The sequence below is a fragment of the Poecile atricapillus genome, chromosome 35 (genome assembly GCF_030490865.1).
Source record: "Poecile atricapillus isolate bPoeAtr1 chromosome 35, bPoeAtr1.hap1, whole genome shotgun sequence".
In the NCBI taxonomy this organism is placed as follows: domain Eukaryota; kingdom Metazoa; phylum Chordata; class Aves; order Passeriformes; family Paridae; genus Poecile; species Poecile atricapillus.
In genome coordinates, this window is record NC_081283.1 from 3,470,997 (window position 1) to 3,489,257 (window position 18,261).

Sequence of the window (18,261 nt, forward strand, 5' to 3'; positions counted from 1 at the left end):
AATCCGGCTCCGTCGACCCCGTTGGTACCAGCCCTACATTCCTTTTCTTCAATCCCCAGCGCCGGCCGCCCTTGAGCAGCGCCCGCTAACGGATTTCCACCAATCCGCGATGTCCCCAGATGACGGAAGCCCTCCCCCTCCTCCACAGACCACCTCGGAACCCTCCATTTCCCCCCAGTTTCACCCATTTTTTCCAATTCCCTCCATTTCCCCCCCAAACTCCGCTTTACCCTTAGGCTACACCCACACCGAGCCAACAGCCACTAGGGGTGCAGCACCGGCAACTCAACCGGCGGGGCCGCGAGGTAGAGGCCACGCCACTTACTCCACAAACGGACTCAAAATGACCCCAAAATTGGCATTTTTAAAAATAATTTTTATTTCTCCTGCGCCCAGCCACCTCCAGGGAAGTCCCGGAGCTCCTGTCCGGGAGCCTTGGATCCCTTCAAAGGTCTCTGTTTGTCCTTTATGGCCGTGGATCGCTGTCCCACTGGGAGCGCCCGCCCCTCGCCGGCCGCGGGGCAGAGCCCTACATAAAGGAACTGGCTACCGAATTTCGGCGTGGCTACCGCACTCTGGGGCGTGGCTACTGAATTTTGGGGGCGCTTGGCTACCGAATTCGGGCGAGGGCGGCTACTGAATTTGGGGAATAACTACTGAATTCGGAGGTTTTGTCTTGATTTAGAAGGAAAAGGGGTGGGATAAGGAAGGGGCAAAGGGGAAGGGGTAGAGCTGGGGTGCTCCCAGTAACACCAAGCACCCCTCCCAGTAGCCCAAACACCGCTAGTGCTCCCAAGAACCCAATTTTTCTCCCAGTAGCCAATCCCCCTTCCAGTCCCCCCCCAGTTACCCTTCCCAGTTTATTCCAATCCCTCCCAGTAACCATCCCCCCCACCACTGCCCCCAAGTCCCTCCTCGTGCTCCCCATATCTCCTCCCAGCTTATTCCAGTTCCCCCAGATCCCCCTCTCCGCATCTCCTGGTTTATCCCAAGGCCCTCAGCCCCCTCCCAGTGCCCCCAGTACCTGCTCCACACTTGTCCCAGCCCGGGGGGGCACTAAGGGGGAAAAGGGCGTTAGGGGGATTTTGGGTCATCCCATAGATCGGGGTCAGCTCTCCTTCTCTGGGAGGGCTTGGTGTCCTGCAGGGGGTTCAGGGAGCTCTGGGCTCCTTCTGTGGGGGTTTGGGGGTCTTTATGGGAAGAGATCAAGGGTTTGGGGTCACACCACGGGGGTTTGAGGTACTCTTGGGGGTTTTGTTTTGGGGTCGCTATGGGGAGAGATCAGGGGTTTTGGAGTCTCTATGGGGAGAGATCAGGGACTTGGGGCCACACCATGGGTGTTTGAGGTCCTATATGAGCTTCTGGGGTCCCTCCCTGGAGATGAGGAAAGGGGGCGGGGCTTGGAGGTGAAGAGCAGGGCATGGGGCATTATTTTGGGTTAAATCCCGTAGGATTTGGGGTTGCTCACCCACGCTGGAGGCCAGAGTGGTCCTTGAATCTCGGTAGGCTACGCCAGCCTGGGGCAGGGGGGGGGGGTCGCAGATCATTATGGGAACCCCTCTATTGTGGGGTGGCCCCCATTTGGGGTGAGGTCTCACCTGCCATCCTGGGGTGCTGTGGGACCGGGGGGGTTCCAGTGGGGCTAAGCGGCTGCAAAAGAGGGGCAGGAGCTTTGGGGGACACCTCTGTGCAATTGGGGGATCCCCAACCCAAATTCAGAGTGACCCACACTCTAAATTTAGGATGCCCCTCCCTTACCTGACCACTCGGCTGCTGAGCTGCCGGCGGGGCTGGGGGGTGACTGGAATGGAGATGGAAAATTTGGGAGGACCCCTATGAGCAAGGAGGGGTTTTAGAGTGTGGAAGATCCCCATAAAAATTTGGCAGGCACTTACCTGACTGTGTGGGGGAGGGACGGGGGGTGCTGCTGCGGCTGCTCCAGCGCCAGCCCGGGGACAGCTGTGGGGAGATCTGGAGGGCAGTTTTGGCAGGGAGGGAAGCTTGCGGGGATAGTCTGGGAGTGAGGGAAGGGGCAGAGGGACTTTGGGGGGCATTTTGGGGGCCAGGGAAGGGAAAGGACGACTTTGGGGGTCACCTGAATGCGGCGCAGCTCTGCATTCTCCTGGCGGAGTGAATCCAGCTCCCTGGGAAGTGGAAGAATTTAATGTGGGGTGTGAATTTCCCCTATTTGGGGTCGGGGTCCTCCCATAGGGCAGCTGAGGGGGGAAGAGCAAAGGTGTGGAAGCCCACCAAGATGTCAGTGAATAGCAAAACATGCTGTCACCAATGTGGCAGCCAAGCGGGGATAAGACCCTCCCAAGAAAGTGCCCAGATGGATGAGGACTCTCACCAAGATGTTGACCAAGGAGTGCTGCCTCACCCACATGCCCAGAGGAGCCCAAGATGGAGGTGTGGACCCCCTACCATGGCATTCCCCTCACCTCCTCATCTCCCTCAGCTCCTCTCTGGCCTTCTCCAGCTCCGCCTGCATCTGCCGAGCTCTGTCCCGGTGTAAGTCCACCAGCAGCTGTGCCTGTGCCTGCTGGAACCGCCACACCTGCGGGACATGGGTCCACCCCCTTATAACCCCGCAGCGTGTGGGGTTGGGGACAGCGGTGGAGCCTCATCCCCCGTCACCTGTGTCCTCCTCACCTGCGTCACGTGGGCAAGGTGCTTGAGGGCGATGGCCACTGGGTTCTTGAAGAAAACCTTCACCTCCGGGCACATCTGTTGGGCATGGGGGCGTGAAAAGGATGGGAAGAAGGCTGGGAAACATGAGGGGAAAAGGGTGGGAAGCGGTAAGTGGACATGGGGCACAACATGGTGGGCACTGGCCTGCTGGGATAGTGGCAGGTAGCGACAGGCGGTGGCACAGACTGGGCAGGGACCTGTGGGAAGGGGAGAAAAAAGTGAGCGAAAAAGATGTCCGAAAGTCCCCAAAATGGTGTTCCTTGAGGGAAACGGGCCATTTCCCTTCATTTTAGGATTTTAAATTGAAGCAGGATCCTCCATTTCCACAATGCTAAGGGTTTAAATTGAGGGCAAATCCTCTTTTTTCCATCATTCGAAAGATAGAAATCGAGGGCAAACCCTCTTTTCCCGATATTTTAAGGGTTTGAGGGCAGAGCCCATTTTATTTGCTTGTGTTGAGGTGACCCGTCCTTTCCCCCTCATTTTAAGGGATTAAATTGAGTTAAACTCTCCCTTTCTCAGCATTTTAAGGGCTCAAATTGGGGGTTTTCCTCAGTTTTACCTGTGTCCCCACAGCCCTCACACAGGATGTGGCCACAGCTGGTGATGGTGAACTGGGTGCCATCCTGGCGGAAGCAGCGAGCGCAGTGGAACCAGTCCATGGCAGGACCGGGGTGAGGAGCTGCCTTTGATGTCTCCACACGTGAGAGCCTGTGAGGGAATGAGGGTGAAAGGTGAAGGGAAAGAGGGTGGGAAAAGTTGAGAGAAAAAAGGGATGGAAACGTGAGGGGGAAAGAGTCAGAAATGTGGGGGAAGAAGGGCTGGAAGCATGAGGTGAAAAAAGGCGGGAAATGTGAGGGAAAAAGGGCGGGAAAGTTGAGGGCGGGGAAAAGGGCAGTAAAAGAGAGAAAAAGGGCGGAAACCTGAGGGGAAAAAACAGAAAGAAAGGTGAGAAGAAAAAGGGTGGGAAAAGGGTGGGATAGGTGAGAGGAAAAACGGTGCATAAAGGGAGAAAAAAGAGCAGGAAATAGGAGAGGGCTCCGGGTTTGGAGAGTGCAGGAGGAACCCCAGAACCTCAATCCTACTATTACCTGATCCCAAAATTCCTCCATGCCACTGTGTAACCCTCTGGCCTCGTCGTGTAATTCCAACCATTTTTAATTGAAGGGATGAGGGGGGTGGGGGGCAGAAATGCACCCCCAGGCCCTCGTGAGGGGGAATCTGGGGGGGCACAGGGGCCACCTTAAAAACCCCGGTCCTGCTACCCCCCAGTCCCGCTATCTCGGGACCCCTCATTGTGTAATTCCAACCATTTTTGATTCCCGGGGGCGGGGGGCAGAAAACGCCCCAGTAAAAGCCCCAATAAAACCCCTGGGGGGCGGGAGGGGGATCAATCAGGGATTCGGGGGAGAGGGGCGCAGGGGACACCCTGAAGCCCCGATCCCAGCGTTCCCGGAATCCCGGGATGCCGCTGCCGAGCCCTCCGCCCTCGTTGCGTAATTCCAACCATTTTTAATTCCCGGGGGGGCAGGAAACGCGTCGCTGCAGTTACACAAAGCAGGAAGGAGGGGGGGGGAAGTTTGGGGGAGCCCCCTGTCCTTACTCCCCCCAAATCCACCCTGTCCACCCCCCCACCCCCAGATCCATTTCCCGCTTGGAAAACAGCCCCCCCCTTCCCAAAACAACAAACCCCCAACAATTCGGGCGATTCCCACAATTGCCCCCCGCTCAAAACCGGGCGGCTCGGGGGCGTCCGTGCCGGGACCCGCCCTTTTTTCTCCTTAGGGGTTCCCCCCGCCCAAATTCCTGTCTTTCCAAGGTTTCCCCCCCGCTTCTCCCAGCGTTTTTTCCCCGCTTTTTTCCCAGTGGCGCATCCGGCGGGGAATGGGATGACGGGACTTTCCTGTTCCCGGCCCCGCGCCCGCCTCGCGACCGGGGAGCGCCCCCGCCACGACCCCCTCGGACCCCCGAGCCCGACGGGACCCTCGGAGCCACCCCCAGGCCCCTCCGGAACCCCCCCGGCCCCTCCCGCGCCGCGGAGCCTCCGAGGTGAGTCGGGGGGCGCGGGGGGAGGGGAGGGAGACGCCGTTTTTAGGGGGGAAGGGAAGGGGAAATAGCAGAGAAAGCCTCCCTCCCCCCAAAAAACGTGGGAGACTCCCCCTCCAGTTTGGAATACCCCCATGTTGGATTTGGGATGCGGGAGGCGATGGCGGGGGCGGGGGTGCCGTTGTGGGGCTGGAAATGAGGGAGAAAGGAGAGTAGGAACCCTCCCACAAAAAATTTGGGAGACCTCCCCCCATCCCAATTGGAGATACCCCCGGGTTTGGATTTGGGATGGGGAGCCGATGGCGAAGGACTGGCAAAAGATTTGGGGCGGGTGGGAATGAACGGCAGTTTTTGGGGGTGAAAGAGGGGAGGGAAGAGAGCGGGGATCCCCCCCAAAATGTTGGGAGACCGCCCCCCTTCAACTGGGGATACCCAGGGGATGAAGAGGAACGATGGATTGGAGCCGGGGGCAGGGGGGCGGTGGAAATGAGGCGCCGTTTTTTGGGTTGGAAAAGATGGAAAAAGGAGAGCGGAAATCACTCCCCCTCCTCAAATTTAGGAGACCCTTCCCCCATTTGGGATACCCCCGATCTTGGATTTGGGAGGGAGAAGGCAACGGCAGGGGGGCGGCAATGGACGAGGAGGGGGATGGTGCCGTTTTTAGGTTTGGAAAAGAGGGGAAAAGGGGAGTGGAGACCCCCCACGAAAATTTGGGAGACCCCCTCGCAGTCGGCGATAACCACGGTCTTGGCTTTGGGATGGGAAGGGAGAGGGATTTGGGCCTGGGGGGTGGGATCAGGCACTGGTTTCGGGGGGCAGAAGGGGGGAGAATGAGAGTGGAGACCCCCTCCGAAAAATGTGGGAGAGCCCCCAAAAAATTTGGGATAACCCAGTGTTGGATTTGGAGGGCTGGGGGGCTGTGCATGAACTGTTTTGGGAGGAGGAGCAGGAGAGTGGGGACCCCTCAAAAAACCTGGGAGTCCCCCCTCAGTATTGAACTTGGGGTGGGGAGTGAATTTTGGGGAAGGTTTCTGGGGCTCTATTGTTCTTTTGTGCCCCCTTCCCAAAATTAAAGGGGGAAGAGGAAAATGGGGGGACTGGGGGTAATTTGAGGGGCATCGGGTAATTTTGGGGGGCACTGGGTGACCGCCCCCTTTGTGATTCCCCCCCCATCTGCTTCTCTCCATTTTCTTCCCCCCCCATCTGCTTATCTCCATTTCCCCCCCCCCCCCCCCCCCCCCAGGTTTTTGGGGCTGAGTCTGGAGCATCTGCGGGACCCCCCACGACCCACAAAGAGCAGGTGGGGGCAGAATTGGGGAGTACAGGGAGTACAGGTGGGGGGGGCATAGAGGGATTTGGGGTCACACAGAAGGATTTGGGAGAACACAAAGGGATTTTGCGGGGAACAGGGATATTTGAGGGGGCACAGAGGGATTTGGGATCACGTGGTGGAGTTTGAGGTTACACTGAGGGATTTGAGGGGGACATGAAGAGATTTGGGGTGACAGATTTTGGGGGGGGAACAGATGGGTTGGGAGGCACAGAAGTTTTTTAGGGGATGAGACTTAGGGGGGCATGAGGGGATTTGGGATCACCCTGAAGGGTTTGGGGAGGTAACAGAAGGATTTGGAGGGGTGTACAGGGAAATTGAGGGCAGCAAAAAGGAATTTTGGGTCATCCAGAGGGAATTGGGGTCACAAGAAGGATTTTAGAATCACACTGAGAAATTTGGGGGGCACAACAGGAACCAAGATGCAAACAATCCTTTGGAATTGTGGGTTGGAGGGGGTCCCAAGGGGTTTTGGGCATGCTCAGGGCCCACCTTGATGCCGCAGCCCCCCGGGAGCCCCCATGGAGCAGGACGAGCCAGACGTGGTGGAACTGCAGGACTCGGACGAGGGGGACGTGGTTCGGAGGGTCTTCATTGGTGAGGGGGGAACCCCAAAAGTGTGCGTGGGGGGTGATTGGGGGGCTCCAGGTAACCCACAAAGGGGGTACAGGAAAATTTGGGGGGATCCAGACACTTTCAGGGGGATTGCAGACAAATTTGGGGGGCTTCAGGCACCCCAAGAAGGGGGTACAGGCAATTTGGGGGGATCCAGACATCCCTGGAGAGGTATATGAGCTCTTCTTGGGGGCTGCAGGCAAATTTGGGGGGCGCTCCAGATGCACCAAGAAAGGGCTAGAGGCATTTGGGAGGGGGTTCAAGGCACTTTTGGGGGTCTCCAGACACCACTGGAAGGGGATAGAGACATTTGACGGGGGCTCAAAACACTTTAAAGGGGGTTTCAGATCCCCCAAGAAAGGGGGGAGTCCAGACACTCCAGGAGGGGACACAGTCCCTTTTTGGGGCACAGTGAACATTTGGGGTGGGGTCCAGCCCCTTTCTGGAGTGCACTGGACACCAGGAGGGGCCACAGCCCCATTTTGTCCCCCCTCTTGGGTCACAACAAATGTTTGGGTCGGGAGTCCATTTCCTTTTTGGGTGCAGTGAACATTTGGGTCAGGGGTCCCAGCCCCCTTTTAGGATCCAGTGAACGTTTGGGAATGGGAACCGGCTCTTTTTGGATCACAACGAACATTTGGGTCAGGAGTCCAACCCCTTTCTGGGCCTCAATAAATATTTATAAATAATATTTATAAATATTATTTATAAATAATATGGACGAGGACGGGCTGCAAAAATGAAGGCCCAGCCTCTTCTTGGGTCACAACGAACATTTGGGGTGGAGGCCCAGCCCCTTTTGTGCTCTCACCCCCTCCCCGTGCCCCCGCTAGCTGACGATGGCATCGTGAGCGACGGCGAGGCCGAGGTGCTGCCGCACGAGATCATCCGCACGGTGATCCCGCACAGCCCCCTGCGCCCCCCACCGCCCCGCGGGACCCCCGGCCCAGCCCCGGGCGGCTCTGAGGAGGGCGGGGGACGCCGGGGTGGCGGCCGCCAGCGCCCCTTCATCTGCAACGAGTGCGGCAAGAGCTTCAGCCACTGGTCCAAGCTGCTGCGGCACCAGCGTACGCACACGGGCGAGCGGCCCAGCACCTGCGGCGAGTGCGGCAAGAGCTTCTCGCAGAACTCGCACCTGGTGCAGCACCGCCGCACCCACACCGGGGAGAAGCCGTACAGGTGCGGCCACTGCGGCAAGAGCTTCTCCTGGAGCTCCAACCTCATCCAGCACCAGCGCATCCACACCGGGGAGCGTCCGTACGGCTGCGCCGAGTGCGGCAAGAGCTTTACGCAGAGCAAGAACCTCATCAAGCACCAGCGCACCCACGCCGGGCCGGGGGCGGCGCGGCCGCGGCGCTGCGCCCACTCCGCGAGTGCCTCGAGGGCGCTGAAGGGGCCGCGGGCGGGGGGCGAGGGCGAGGGGCCCGCCGGGGGTGAGAGCGGCTGCGGGCAGGAGCCGCTGATCTGCGTCGAGTGCGGGGAGAGCTTCGCCCGGAGCGCCGCGCTCAGGAGGCACCGCCGGGGGCACCGCCCGCTCTTCGTGCCCTGAGGGGACAATGTGGGTACAATGGCACCGAGATGTGGGACACTGCCCGCTCTTTGTGCCCTGAGGGGACACCAAGGTGGGGACACAAGGACAGTTGGACAATGCTCTGGCAGCTGTTGCTGTCCTGCGGGGACACACAGACAGTGAGCTACCCTGGTGGGGGACGCAGGGACTGTACCACAGACAGGGGACACGGTGCCACCATGCCAGAGGACACAGGGAGTGTTTCGTGGGCAGGATGTGGTGACAGAGCTGGGGTCACAAGAGTTGTGCCACAGGTGATGGGGTGTGGTGACACCGAGCTGGGAGACAGTAGAGGGCACCTGGTCCGGGACAAGACACTGTGACTCCAAGACGGACAGGACAGAGTGGAGTGACACAGAGCTGATGGCCCTAAGCTCACCCCATGCCCTGGGTCACCCTCGGTGCCCCTCACTGTCCCCCGTCGGTGCCACATCCCAGAGCTGTAAATAGGGGAAGGGGGGAGGGACACGAGGGGCGGGAGGTGACACCAGGATGCCCCTGTGGGGGTGGGGACCCTCGGGGGAGGGGGGAGGGTGACACCGGGACGCCCCGGTGGGGTGGGGAGGGGGCATGGACGAGGACGGGCTGCAAATAAAGTTGTGCTTTGGGGGACCTGGGCGTTGGTTTTGGGGGCGTGACAAAAATGGGGTGTGGGTGGGCGCCCCAAAGAAGGGTGAGGACAACCCCAGATGGGACAGTAAAAACCCCTGGGGGAGGGAGAACAAAAAAGCCCTGGGGGGGAAATTAGGGGGGGCCCAAGGGTTTGGTGGGGTCCCGGTTCAATCCCTGCAAAGCCGTGGGAGGGATGACAGGAGGATTTTGGGAATCAATGAAGGGGTCTAAAAACTGGGAAGGTGATCGCGGGGGGGGTCCCAAACTGGGAGGGGGTCGGGGGGAACCCAAAACCGGAAAGGGCGTTGAAGGGGGCAAAAGGGGTCCCACATTAGTGGGGAGGGGGCTTGGGGGACCCTAAAATCAGGAAGGAGGATCCCAAATTCTGTGGGTGCAGTTGTGACAGAGCCCTCCAAAAAAACCACACCGCACGCGCCTGCCAAAACGCGTGGCACAGCATCCGAAAACCACACAAATGTACAGCACCACATTTAACCAGAAATGCATGAGCACAACTATTTTTGACCACAAATAAATGCACATCACCATATTCAACCCAAAATGCATCTGCAGACCACCATATTGAACCAGAAATACACATGCACCACCACAGCGGGTGTTAGATATATCAGTTGACAGGGAATCCCTTTGGTCGATTTTAATTGGTTCTAGATCATTCCGCGGGGCTCTAGACTATTCTGCAGGCCCGAATGGTGCTGAGGTTCTAGATCGCTCTGTGGGTCCTGAGGGTCTTCCAGAAGGTTTTGGATCTATCCTGAGGGTCCTGAGCATCTTTCAGAAGGTGCAGAATGCGTCCTGAGGGTGCTGAGCGCCTTTCAGAAGTTGCTGGATGCGTCCCGAGGGTGCTGAGCGCCTTCCTGAAGATGCAGGATGAGTCCCGAGGGTGCAGGATGAGTGCCTCGGCACTCATCCTGCACCCTCGAGATGGTGCTGACCACCCTCGGGATGGTGCTGAGCACCCTCGGCACTCATCCTACACCCTCGGGATGATGCTGAGCACGCTCTGGATGGTCCTGAGCACCCTCGGGACGGTGCTCAGCACCTTTGGGACTCATCCTGCACCCTCGGCATGGTGCTGAGCACCCTCGGGACTCATCCTGCACCCTCGGGATGGTGCTGAGCACCCTCGGGATTCATCCTGCACCCTCGGCATGGTGCTGAGCACCCTCGGGACTCATCCTGCACCCTCGGGATGGTGCTGAGCACCCTCGGGATTCATCCTGCACCCTCGGGATGGTGCTGAGCACCCTAGGAATGGTGCTGAGCAACCTCGGGACGGTGCTCAGCACCATCTCGAGGGTGCTCAGCACCATCCTGAGGGTGCAGGATGAATCCCGAGGGTGCTCAGCACCATCCCGAGGGTGCAGGATGAGTGCCGAGGGTGCAGGATGAGTTCCAATGGTGCTGAGCACCATACCGAGGGTGCTGAGCACCGTCCCGAGGTTGCTCAGAACCATCGCGAGGGTGCTCAGCACCATCCCGAGGGTGCAGGATTAGTCCCGAGGGTGATGAGCACCATCCCGAGGGTGCTCAGCACCATCCCGAGGGTGCAGGATTAGTCCCGAGGGTGCTCAGCACCATCCCGAGGGTGCAGGATGAATCCCGAGGGTGCTCAGCACCATCCCGAGGGTGCTCAGCACCATCCCGAGGGTGCAGGATGAGTGCCGAGGGTGCTCAGCACCATCCCGAGGGTGCAGGATGAATCCCGAGGGTGCTCAGCACCATCCCGAGAGTGCAGGATGAGTGCCGAGGGTGCTCAGCACCATCCCGAAGGTGCTCAGCACCATCCCGAGGGTGCAGGATGAGTGCCGAGGGTGCTCAGCACCATCCCGAGGGTGCTCAGCACCATCCCGAGGGTGCAGGATTAGTCCCGAGGGTGCTCAGCACCATCCCTAGGGTGCTCAGCACCGTTCCGAGGGTGCAGGATGAATCCCGAGGGTGCTCAGCACCATCCCGAGGGTGCTTAGCACCGTCCCGAGGGTGCAGGATGAATCCCGAGGGTGCTCAGCACCATCCCGAGGGTGCTCAGCACCATCCCGAGGGTGCAGGATGAATCCCGAGGGTGCTCAGCACCATCCCGAGGGTGCTCAGCACCATCCCGAGGGTGCAGGATGAGTGCCGAGGGTGCTCAGCACCATCCCGAAGGTGCTCAGCACCATCCCGAGGGTGCAGGATGAGTGCCGAGGGTGCTCAGCACCATCCCGAGGGTGCTCAGCACCATCCCGAGGGTGCAGGATTAGTCCCGAGGGTGCTCAGCACCATCCCGAGGGTGCTCAGCACCGTTCCGAGGGTGCAGGATGAATCCCGAGGGTGCTCAGCACCATCCCGAGGGTGCTCAGCACCATCCCGAGGGTGCAGGATGAATCCCGAGGGTGCTCAGCACCATCCCGAGGGTGCTCAGCACCATCCCGAGGGTGCAGGATGAGTGCCGAGGGTGCTCAGCACCATCCCGAGGGTGCTCAGCACCATCCCGAGGGTGCAGGATGAATCCCGAGGGTGCTCAGCACCGTCCCGAGGGTGCTTAGCACCGTCCCGAGGGTGCAGGATGAGTGCCGAGGGTGCTGAGCTCCCATGGGCCGCAGCCTCAAAGCTTCCGCCAATCCCGGCCTGCCTTGCTCCGCTCTGGCCAATCACAGCAGCCCTTTGAATCCGGGCGCGGTCCCGCCAAGCTCTGCCCGCTCTGTCGCGGCCCGGCCCCTCAGCCAGGCCGGCCCCGCTCCCCCGTTCTGCTGAGGCGCCGCTGCGGCCGCTGTCGCTTTGGGATCCGGCGGAGCCGTGCTGCCGCAGCCCCGGCAGGTGCTGTTGGGTCCTGGGAAGGGTGGGCGGGGGCTCCCCGTTCAGGTCCCGGCCATTGCTTCTCCCAGGGGAACAGGGAGAAGGCGGGGAGCAGACGGGATCGCGGGAGCAGGGCCTGAGGGGACAGCGGGGGGTCGCGGAGTCGAGCGCGGCGGGAACGGGCGGGCTGAGATCGGCGGGCCCGGCGCTGCCTCGGGCTGTGATCGGCTGTGCCGGTCAGCCCTGGGGCACAACCAGCTGGAGGGGTGCGGGCGTTAGTTCGGCGGTGAGGTGCGAGCGGCGGCGGGAGCTGCGGCTGCCGATCCGGGGAGCGCCAGGACGGGACCCCGGCGGCTGCCGATCCGGGGAGCACCGGTGAGCTCGGGCGCGACGCCCGCGTCTGCCGGGGCCAGCATCTGGGGGCCGACGGTGTCCTGGGGCGGCGGGGCCGGTCGTGGCCAGTTCTTTCCGCCATGCCCTGGGCTGTTCGGGCGGTCGGAGGCGGGTGCGGGGTCTGGAGTGGCACAGGGGCTGCTGCTTCTGCGAGACGGATAGGAGGTGTTTCATAGTTTCTGGATTGAAGATAATGTTTAAAATATCGGGAACAAAGCTGGGTTTTTTGCGATTTTATTATTGTATTTTGCTTTTATTTAAAATCATAAAGATTTTCTTTATTACATTATTTTGTTTTGCTCGTTTTATTAAAATAATAAAATTATTATTATTAATGATCATTACTTTTAATAAGATATATTTTTATGTTTAGATTTATTAATTTATTAATTAAATATTATTGATAAATAATTATTAAATATTATTTATTAATTACTTTAGGGGCTTTTTTGCTGGATAGCTGATGTTAATTCAGTAAAGACTGTGGGGCTGGGGCTGAAACACCACTTGTGGGGCCAGTGGAGACATAAAGCCCCAGGGTGTGGACTAAAGACCTTGGCACTGGAGTCAGGCCTAAAGCAATGTGGGGCAATGGAAATACTGAGGCTGGAGCTGGATAAATGCCATGGGGGAAGGGGATGGAGCTGCAGCTCAGGGCCTGCAGGAGGTGCCTGGGGGCTTAGCAGCCCCTGCCTGCTGGTACCAAGCAGAGGCTGAGGGTCTGGGGGCTGGGAGGGCTCCAGGGCCCGAGAACCAGCCCAAGGGCACCTTTTGGGATGGGGGAGCAGGGGCCCAATGGCTATTCCCAGCCCCTGGTTCTGCCTGGGGGAGGTGAGGGGGCCTTTGGGCAAGTGCTGGGCTGAGACCCAGGGGGAGGGGGAAGGTACCTGTTGGGCTTGAGGCCTCAAGTGTCCCCAAAGTTGGGCTCCCATTAGGGTGGGTAGGACAACTCCTAGAGACATCGATGTGATGATGATAACTGATTTGTGGCCTTATCAACAGCCCTGGGCTGCAGTGAGAAGCAGGAGCAGCTTTTAGCCACCGGCAGTGGGAAGCTGAGGAGCTGGAACTGAGGAAGCAGAGCTGGAGGAGACACAAATATGGTAGGGTTTAGGGTGAAACTGTTGTGGGGCTGGGATAAGGAATATGGAGCCGGGATGCGAACTGCGTGGCTGGAGCTGAAATCAATGTAAGGGCTGGGATAGGGCCTTGCAGAGCTGTTCCTGCAGTAAGGATGGTCAGGTTGGGCTGGAATGTGGGTTCAAGAGCTAAGCTCACACCCCAGAGAGCTAGAGCTAAAACAGAGATCCTGCCTGGAGAGCCAGAAAGCAGCATGATGTGGCACTGCTGGGAAGATGTGGAGGCAGAAGCGCAGCACAAGAGCTGGCAGTCAAATAAAGCTTGTGGGACTGAAGCTGAAATCACTGGGGCCGGGGTGGGGACTGCTGTGCTGCAGCTGCAAACGCTGTTCTGAGGGGATAGTGACTGTAGATGTGGGAAGCAACCATAGAATGGTACACAATGGGATGGGCTGCAAATACAGTGAAGATTGATTTGGGGTTGGGATGGGGTTGGAGTGGCATTTCTTGGCCTGGAGGTGAAACCTCGGAGCTGGAACCAAAACAAAGACCCTTTTGTCTCAACCTGGAGCAGCTTCACCTAGCGGAGCAGGGGAAAAGGAAGCAGATGTGGAGCTGGAAGAAGAGAGCTGGCCGTGAAATAAAGCTTGTGGGTCAGTCAAGAGCTGAAATCACTGGGGCAGGGATATTGACTGTGGGGTGGGCTTAGAGGCCCTAGGGCCGGAGCTGAAATGTTGCAGAGCTGGAGCCAAGAGGAAGATCCTGCTCCTTGAACCTGGAGAGTTTTCAGCCAGCAGACTTGGAGAAACACACATCTGGAGCTGGAAGAAAAGAGCTGGCTGTGAAATAAAGCTTGTGGGTTAAGAGCTGAAATCACTGGGACAGGGAAGGGGTCACTAGGACTGGAACTATAATCACTGTGGGGCTGGGATAGAGACTGAGAGTGGGATTGACACTGCTGGGTGAGATAACTATGGTAGCATTCATATGCTGAAATCACTGGAGGTCAGTGATATTGATGTTGGGGCAGGGTCAAAGGGCTGAGGTCAAGGGCAAAATCTCAGGAGTCAATGGTTAAAGTGAAAAGTCAGGGATTCAAACTTCAAGGGTCACATGTGAATGGTCAGGGTTCAAAGATCAAGAGTAAAGGGTCCAAGGTCCAATGTTACAGGTTAATTTTCCAAGGTTGTGTGGTCCAAGGTCAATTATCAGGGAATCAAACTTCAGAGAGCAGAAGTCAAGAGTCAAAGGTCAAAATTCAGAGGTTAAGAGTAAAAGGTCAGTGGGAAGTTGCCAGGGAGTTGCAGGGAAGAGGAGTATTTCTAAACTTTATCCATATTTCCCTGTAATTCTGGGTGTTTGGATTTCCTTTGTGCTCGTCAGGATAAGCCATAAACGAGCCCCTGAACTCTGCATCGATGTGTCAAACACTTCCACAGAAAGGCACGTCAGCAGTGATTCTAGAGGAAAAATTAGAGGTGATGTCTTATGATCCATGGGGAATTACATTGGGAATTATGAAACTCAAATACATGGAATTGTGGAGGTGGAATTCCATTTTCAGCCTTGGGCACCTGGAGGAGGAGAGGTGTCCTCATCCATAGCAAGGAAAGCCTGGTGCCCCCGTGTGTCAGGTGCAGACAATGAGCTGTCCAGGGAATGAGCAACAAGTTCCTTCTGCCCCTGCCCTCACCCGTAGGATGGCAACAGCACAAACTGAACTGTGAGGATGATGAGGGCTCAGAGCAGCCCCAGGTGTGAGCAGTGAGGTTGATGAGGGGACAGAGCAGCCCCAGGTGTGAGCAGTGAGGTTGATGAGGAGTGGGTGGGTCCTGCCCGGGGCTGTTTTAGGGGGAGGGTTTCCCTCAGTTCACATGGGCACGGAGCAGCTGGAAGAGAGTCATTTATGGTGGGCTCCACGGGGGTATCTCATGGAACGATACCGGGAGCATCTCATAGGGTCTGGGAGAACAGCTGGATGCACTTGGACATGGAGCATTGTTTAAAGGAGGTGCCCAGGGACAAACCTTTGTGTCGCGAAGCAGCATCGGAGCAAGTAAGCCAGTGCGGGTTTGCAGGGGGGACTTTTCTACTTTTCCTTTTTGATTTCCTCTTGCCGGGGAGCGACAGAGCCATGTGGAGGCGAGGTGAGCTCTGCCGGGCCGGCAGGCGGGAGCCGCGGCGCGGAGCTGTGTCCATTCCGGGCGCGGGGCTCGGGCACCGCTGGGGTCCCTTCGGGCCGGTCCCGGTGCCGCTGGGCGGGCCGGGCTGTCCCGGGGCCGGGGCCGCCCCCGCCCGCCGGAGGAGCCGCTTTCCTGCCGGGAGCCGCGCTCCGTCCGGGGCCGGGAGCGCGGGGTCGCCCCCGGGTGCCGAGAGCCGCCGCTGCCGGGGCTCCCGTGGCTCCCCCGGTCCCCCCGCACCTGGAGCGGCGTCAGCCCGGGAGCGAATCCCGGCGAGGGCCGCTGGGGCACACTTGTGGCTTATCAGCTTCAGAGTGCGCTGGCAAAAGCCGCTGGGAGGAGGGGAGGGGGAAAAGCCCGACCTTCCGGCCTTTTTGTCTGGGGGGCTTTGTCGGTTTCGCTCTTTAGCCGAGCCGCGCCTTTAAATAACGATGTGACGCTTTCTAGAAACTGCGTCCAATACCCTTTGCACCTTCACGTGAGGGCTTCGAGCTCAGGTTTTTCCATTGCCGAGTGAACTGCAGGTCCAAGCTGGCAGCGTCCCGTGCATCTGGTGTGCGTGAATCTGTTTGTGGTGTTCATTTCCTCTGGATGCAGAGTTGGGCTTGTTGGGCAGACCGTATTTCTCAAACCTCGGAGCTTGTTTAAGGCTTGTACACGATTTTCTGGAGACGCGGGCTGGGGGAGAACTTTGTCTTGCTGCTGTACTAGGGAATGGAATGCAGGGGGTCCCCGCAATATCCCCGTGGAAGCTGGAATGTCCGAGGAAATGGATGCGACAATTCTCGGGGCTGAACCTGGCTCCCAGCGCTCTGCAGCGTAGGACGCGAGAGAGCAGGGCCGAGGGACAGCGGGGTAGGAGCGGCGAGGTGCTTCGTGCTCTGGGTTTGGTGTCTCAGATGTTTCCAGAGCCAGAGCAGGTTGATTTGGTTCTGGTGCACTGGAACGGGATCCAAACCTTAGAAAGGTTTGAGACAAACTGGGAGGAAATGTTTTAAAATGAATGTGTTTCTTAATAGAAAGCAGGTTTCAGTCCGTTTTTAAATTGATTTTAAAGGAGGTTTTTTTTTGTTGTGGAGGAAAGACCAGTAGATTTTAGAAGGGTTTTTATATTTGTTTTGAAAAATTATTTTAGTATTGTTAGTTGAAGTGTTAGGATGAGTTGTGTTGTAGTGTTGAATCTTTTTGAGGGGGTTCAGATTTTTTCTAGGTTAAGGTTTTTTTCCCTTGGTTGGTGGAGGTATTGTGATTTTATTGATGATATTGGTGGGAACTTGATGCTGTTTGTTTTTGGCTATTTTATTTTTACGAATTGGATTTTTGCAGTTGGACTGGAAGAACTCACTTTATTTCAAAACATACTACTGTAATGATGTAAAGGTTTTCATATTAACTCCTCAGTGTCTTAGATTTTTTTTTCTCATTTAGGTTTTCCAGAATTTATGGATAATTTAGCAATCAAGCAGGGATGGCACCCAGTTCTTGAAAAGATGGCTATGGAAAAACCTGTGTCTAACAACACGTACCTGACGGAGGGCAACAATTTTGCTGTTATTACAGGGCCAAATACAAGTGGCAAAACAACATTGGCATGCATCTCCTGGAGGAGAGGAGTTTCTGGTGGGCTCCCAGTGACATCTCATGGAGTGACGGTGAGAGCATCTCATAGGGTCTGGGGGAGCACCTGGATGCACTTGGACCCGGAGCACCGCTTAAAGGAGGTGGTGAGGGACAAAGCTTTTTGCCAGGAAGCAGCACCTGAACAGCTGAGCCGGTGTGGATTTGCAGGGGTGATCTTTCTCCTTTTCCCTTTTGATTTCACTTTGGCAGTCCCTCCCCGGTGCCCTCAATCTGTCACAAGAATTCCAAGAAAAAAAAAGGCTGAGCAAACAGTGAAAAGAAGGGGTATAGGTAAGGTGGAGTTCAGGTGTACCCCACCCCAAACCCTAAACAGCAGCCCTAACAGTGCTCCCGTTTCCCTGAGACAGCTGCAGGCAGGAACCCTAAAGCAGCAGAGTGCCAGAACCCCTGGTACTGCAGACAGTACCCCTGGTGCTAGGGTCAGCCAGGAGATAGTGGGGGGACGATCCGTAGGGTTGGGGAAACAGGGGGTTTCCCGCCCCGCCCCACCCTGGGCTCTCGGTCCCTCCGCAGCCGGGGATTGCTCCCATCCCTCCTCGAGGCGGCGGTTGGCAGGGCTTCGTGCCTGGCCTCCGCAAAGAGTTCGGCTCTGTCAGCCTCTGCCCTGTCTCAGGGCCAAACTTAGGTAGGGTAGGGAGCAACTGTGGATTGCCTGGTCCGGGCTAATGGACATCTCTTGGGGCCTATGGATAAGGAGCATCCCCGGTTGCAAGCGTAGGGTTCTAACTAAGTTTGTAGGGTTCAGCGGGGGAGCTTGGCAGTGACACAGAGAGGCTGAGGGAGGGCTTCAGAGGTCGAGGGCTGGAGACAAAGAGTGAAAATAAAAAGGGTACAGGTTTCGATATAAGGTAGAGTACAGGACTATTCAAACCCTAAACAGCAGCCCTAACAACACTCCCGTTTCCTTGAGGCAGCTGCAGGCAGGAACCCTAAAGCAGCAGAGTGCCAGAACCCCCGAGAGCTGCAGGCAGTACCCCTGGTGCTAGGGCCAGCCAGGAAGAGATAGTGGGTGCTAGGGCCTACTGCTGTCATATAAGCTGGGGTTTCCATCCTTGGGGTACCCTGGGTTCCCTGTCCCTCACTGACTGGAGAGCCTTCCTCCCCTCCTTGAGGTGGTGGTAATTTGGCTGTCAGCCAATACTGCTGTTAAGCAAGCCTCTGCCTCCCTGTGGGGTGAAGTGTGCAGCCCATGAACCTGGGCATTCTCTAGAGAAGGTAAGTGCTGGGTTTTCACAGATGTGCCGCTAAGATCCTGCATTGATATTTGGTCTTCTAGATTGTAGCTGACCAGGAGACGACGTCCTGGCG

General features: G+C 57.6%; 2 protein-coding genes and 1 long non-coding RNA gene across 6 annotated transcripts; 2 read left to right on the plus strand and 1 right to left on the minus strand.

Annotated features, from left to right (window-relative positions):
• Positions 1-83: 83 nt before the first annotated feature.
• Positions 84-3,386, minus strand: RNF212B (ring finger protein 212B). 4 transcript variants are annotated; one of them, XM_058861364.1, is made up of 10 exons: positions 3,254-3,386; positions 2,836-2,888; positions 2,653-2,727; positions 2,442-2,557; positions 2,096-2,144; positions 1,896-1,971; positions 1,759-1,801; positions 1,599-1,650; positions 1,469-1,517; positions 84-529 (listed from the first exon to the last, which is right to left on the minus strand). In XM_058861364.1, exons 1-10 carry the CDS (start codon positions 3,351-3,353, stop codon positions 378-380), a joined length of 765 nt encoding a protein of 254 aa, XP_058717347.1. In that variant the 5' UTR covers positions 3,354-3,386; the 3' UTR covers positions 84-377. The 4 variants fall into 4 exon arrangements, with proteins under 4 accessions (XP_058717347.1, XP_058717345.1, XP_058717344.1 ...); XM_058861363.1 differs by adding an exon at positions 1,025-1,056 and having other exon boundaries at positions 351-529; positions 2,653-2,888; XM_058861362.1 differs by having other exon boundaries at positions 1,896-1,959; positions 2,653-2,888.
• Positions 3,387-4,209: 823 nt separating this feature from the next.
• LOC131590944 (zinc finger protein 787-like) lies at positions 4,210-8,758 on the plus strand. Its single transcript, XM_058861366.1, has 4 exons — positions 4,210-4,740; positions 5,981-6,037; positions 6,573-6,664; positions 7,516-8,758. Exons 3-4 carry the CDS (start codon positions 6,589-6,591, stop codon positions 8,229-8,231), a joined length of 792 nt encoding a protein of 263 aa, XP_058717349.1. The 5' UTR covers positions 4,210-4,740; positions 5,981-6,037; positions 6,573-6,588; the 3' UTR covers positions 8,232-8,758.
• A 1,567-nt stretch (positions 8,759-10,325) lies between these two features.
• On the plus strand, positions 10,326-17,464 carry LOC131590939 (uncharacterized). The gene is made up of 3 exons (XR_009280222.1): positions 10,326-11,681; positions 13,056-13,156; positions 16,873-17,464. It is a non-coding gene; the product is annotated as an uncharacterized LOC131590939 (long non-coding RNA).
• The last annotated feature ends 797 nt before the right edge of the window (positions 17,465-18,261 follow it).

Bases quoted from the DNA above. Each gene is read 5' to 3' on its own strand.
- RNF212B (XM_058861361.1), bottom strand. From the start codon at position 3,353: ATGGACTGGTTCCACTGCGCTCGCTGCTTCCGCCAGGATGGCACCCAG. The intron at 2,145-2,441 runs GTGAGGGGAATG...TCCACTTCCCAG, and splicing joins GAGCTGAGGGAGATGAGGAG to GGAGCTGGATTCACTCCGCC. The intron at 1,802-1,895 runs GTAAGTGCCTGC...TCTCCATTCCAG, and splicing joins TCCCTCCCCCACACAGTCAG to TCACCCCCCAGCCCCGCCGG.
- LOC131590944 (XM_058861366.1), top strand. From the start codon at position 6,589: ATGGAGCAGGACGAGCCAGACGTGGTGGAACTGCAGGACTCGGACGAG. The intron at 6,665-7,515 runs GTGAGGGGGGAA...TGCCCCCGCTAG, and splicing joins GGTTCGGAGGGTCTTCATTG to CTGACGATGGCATCGTGAGC.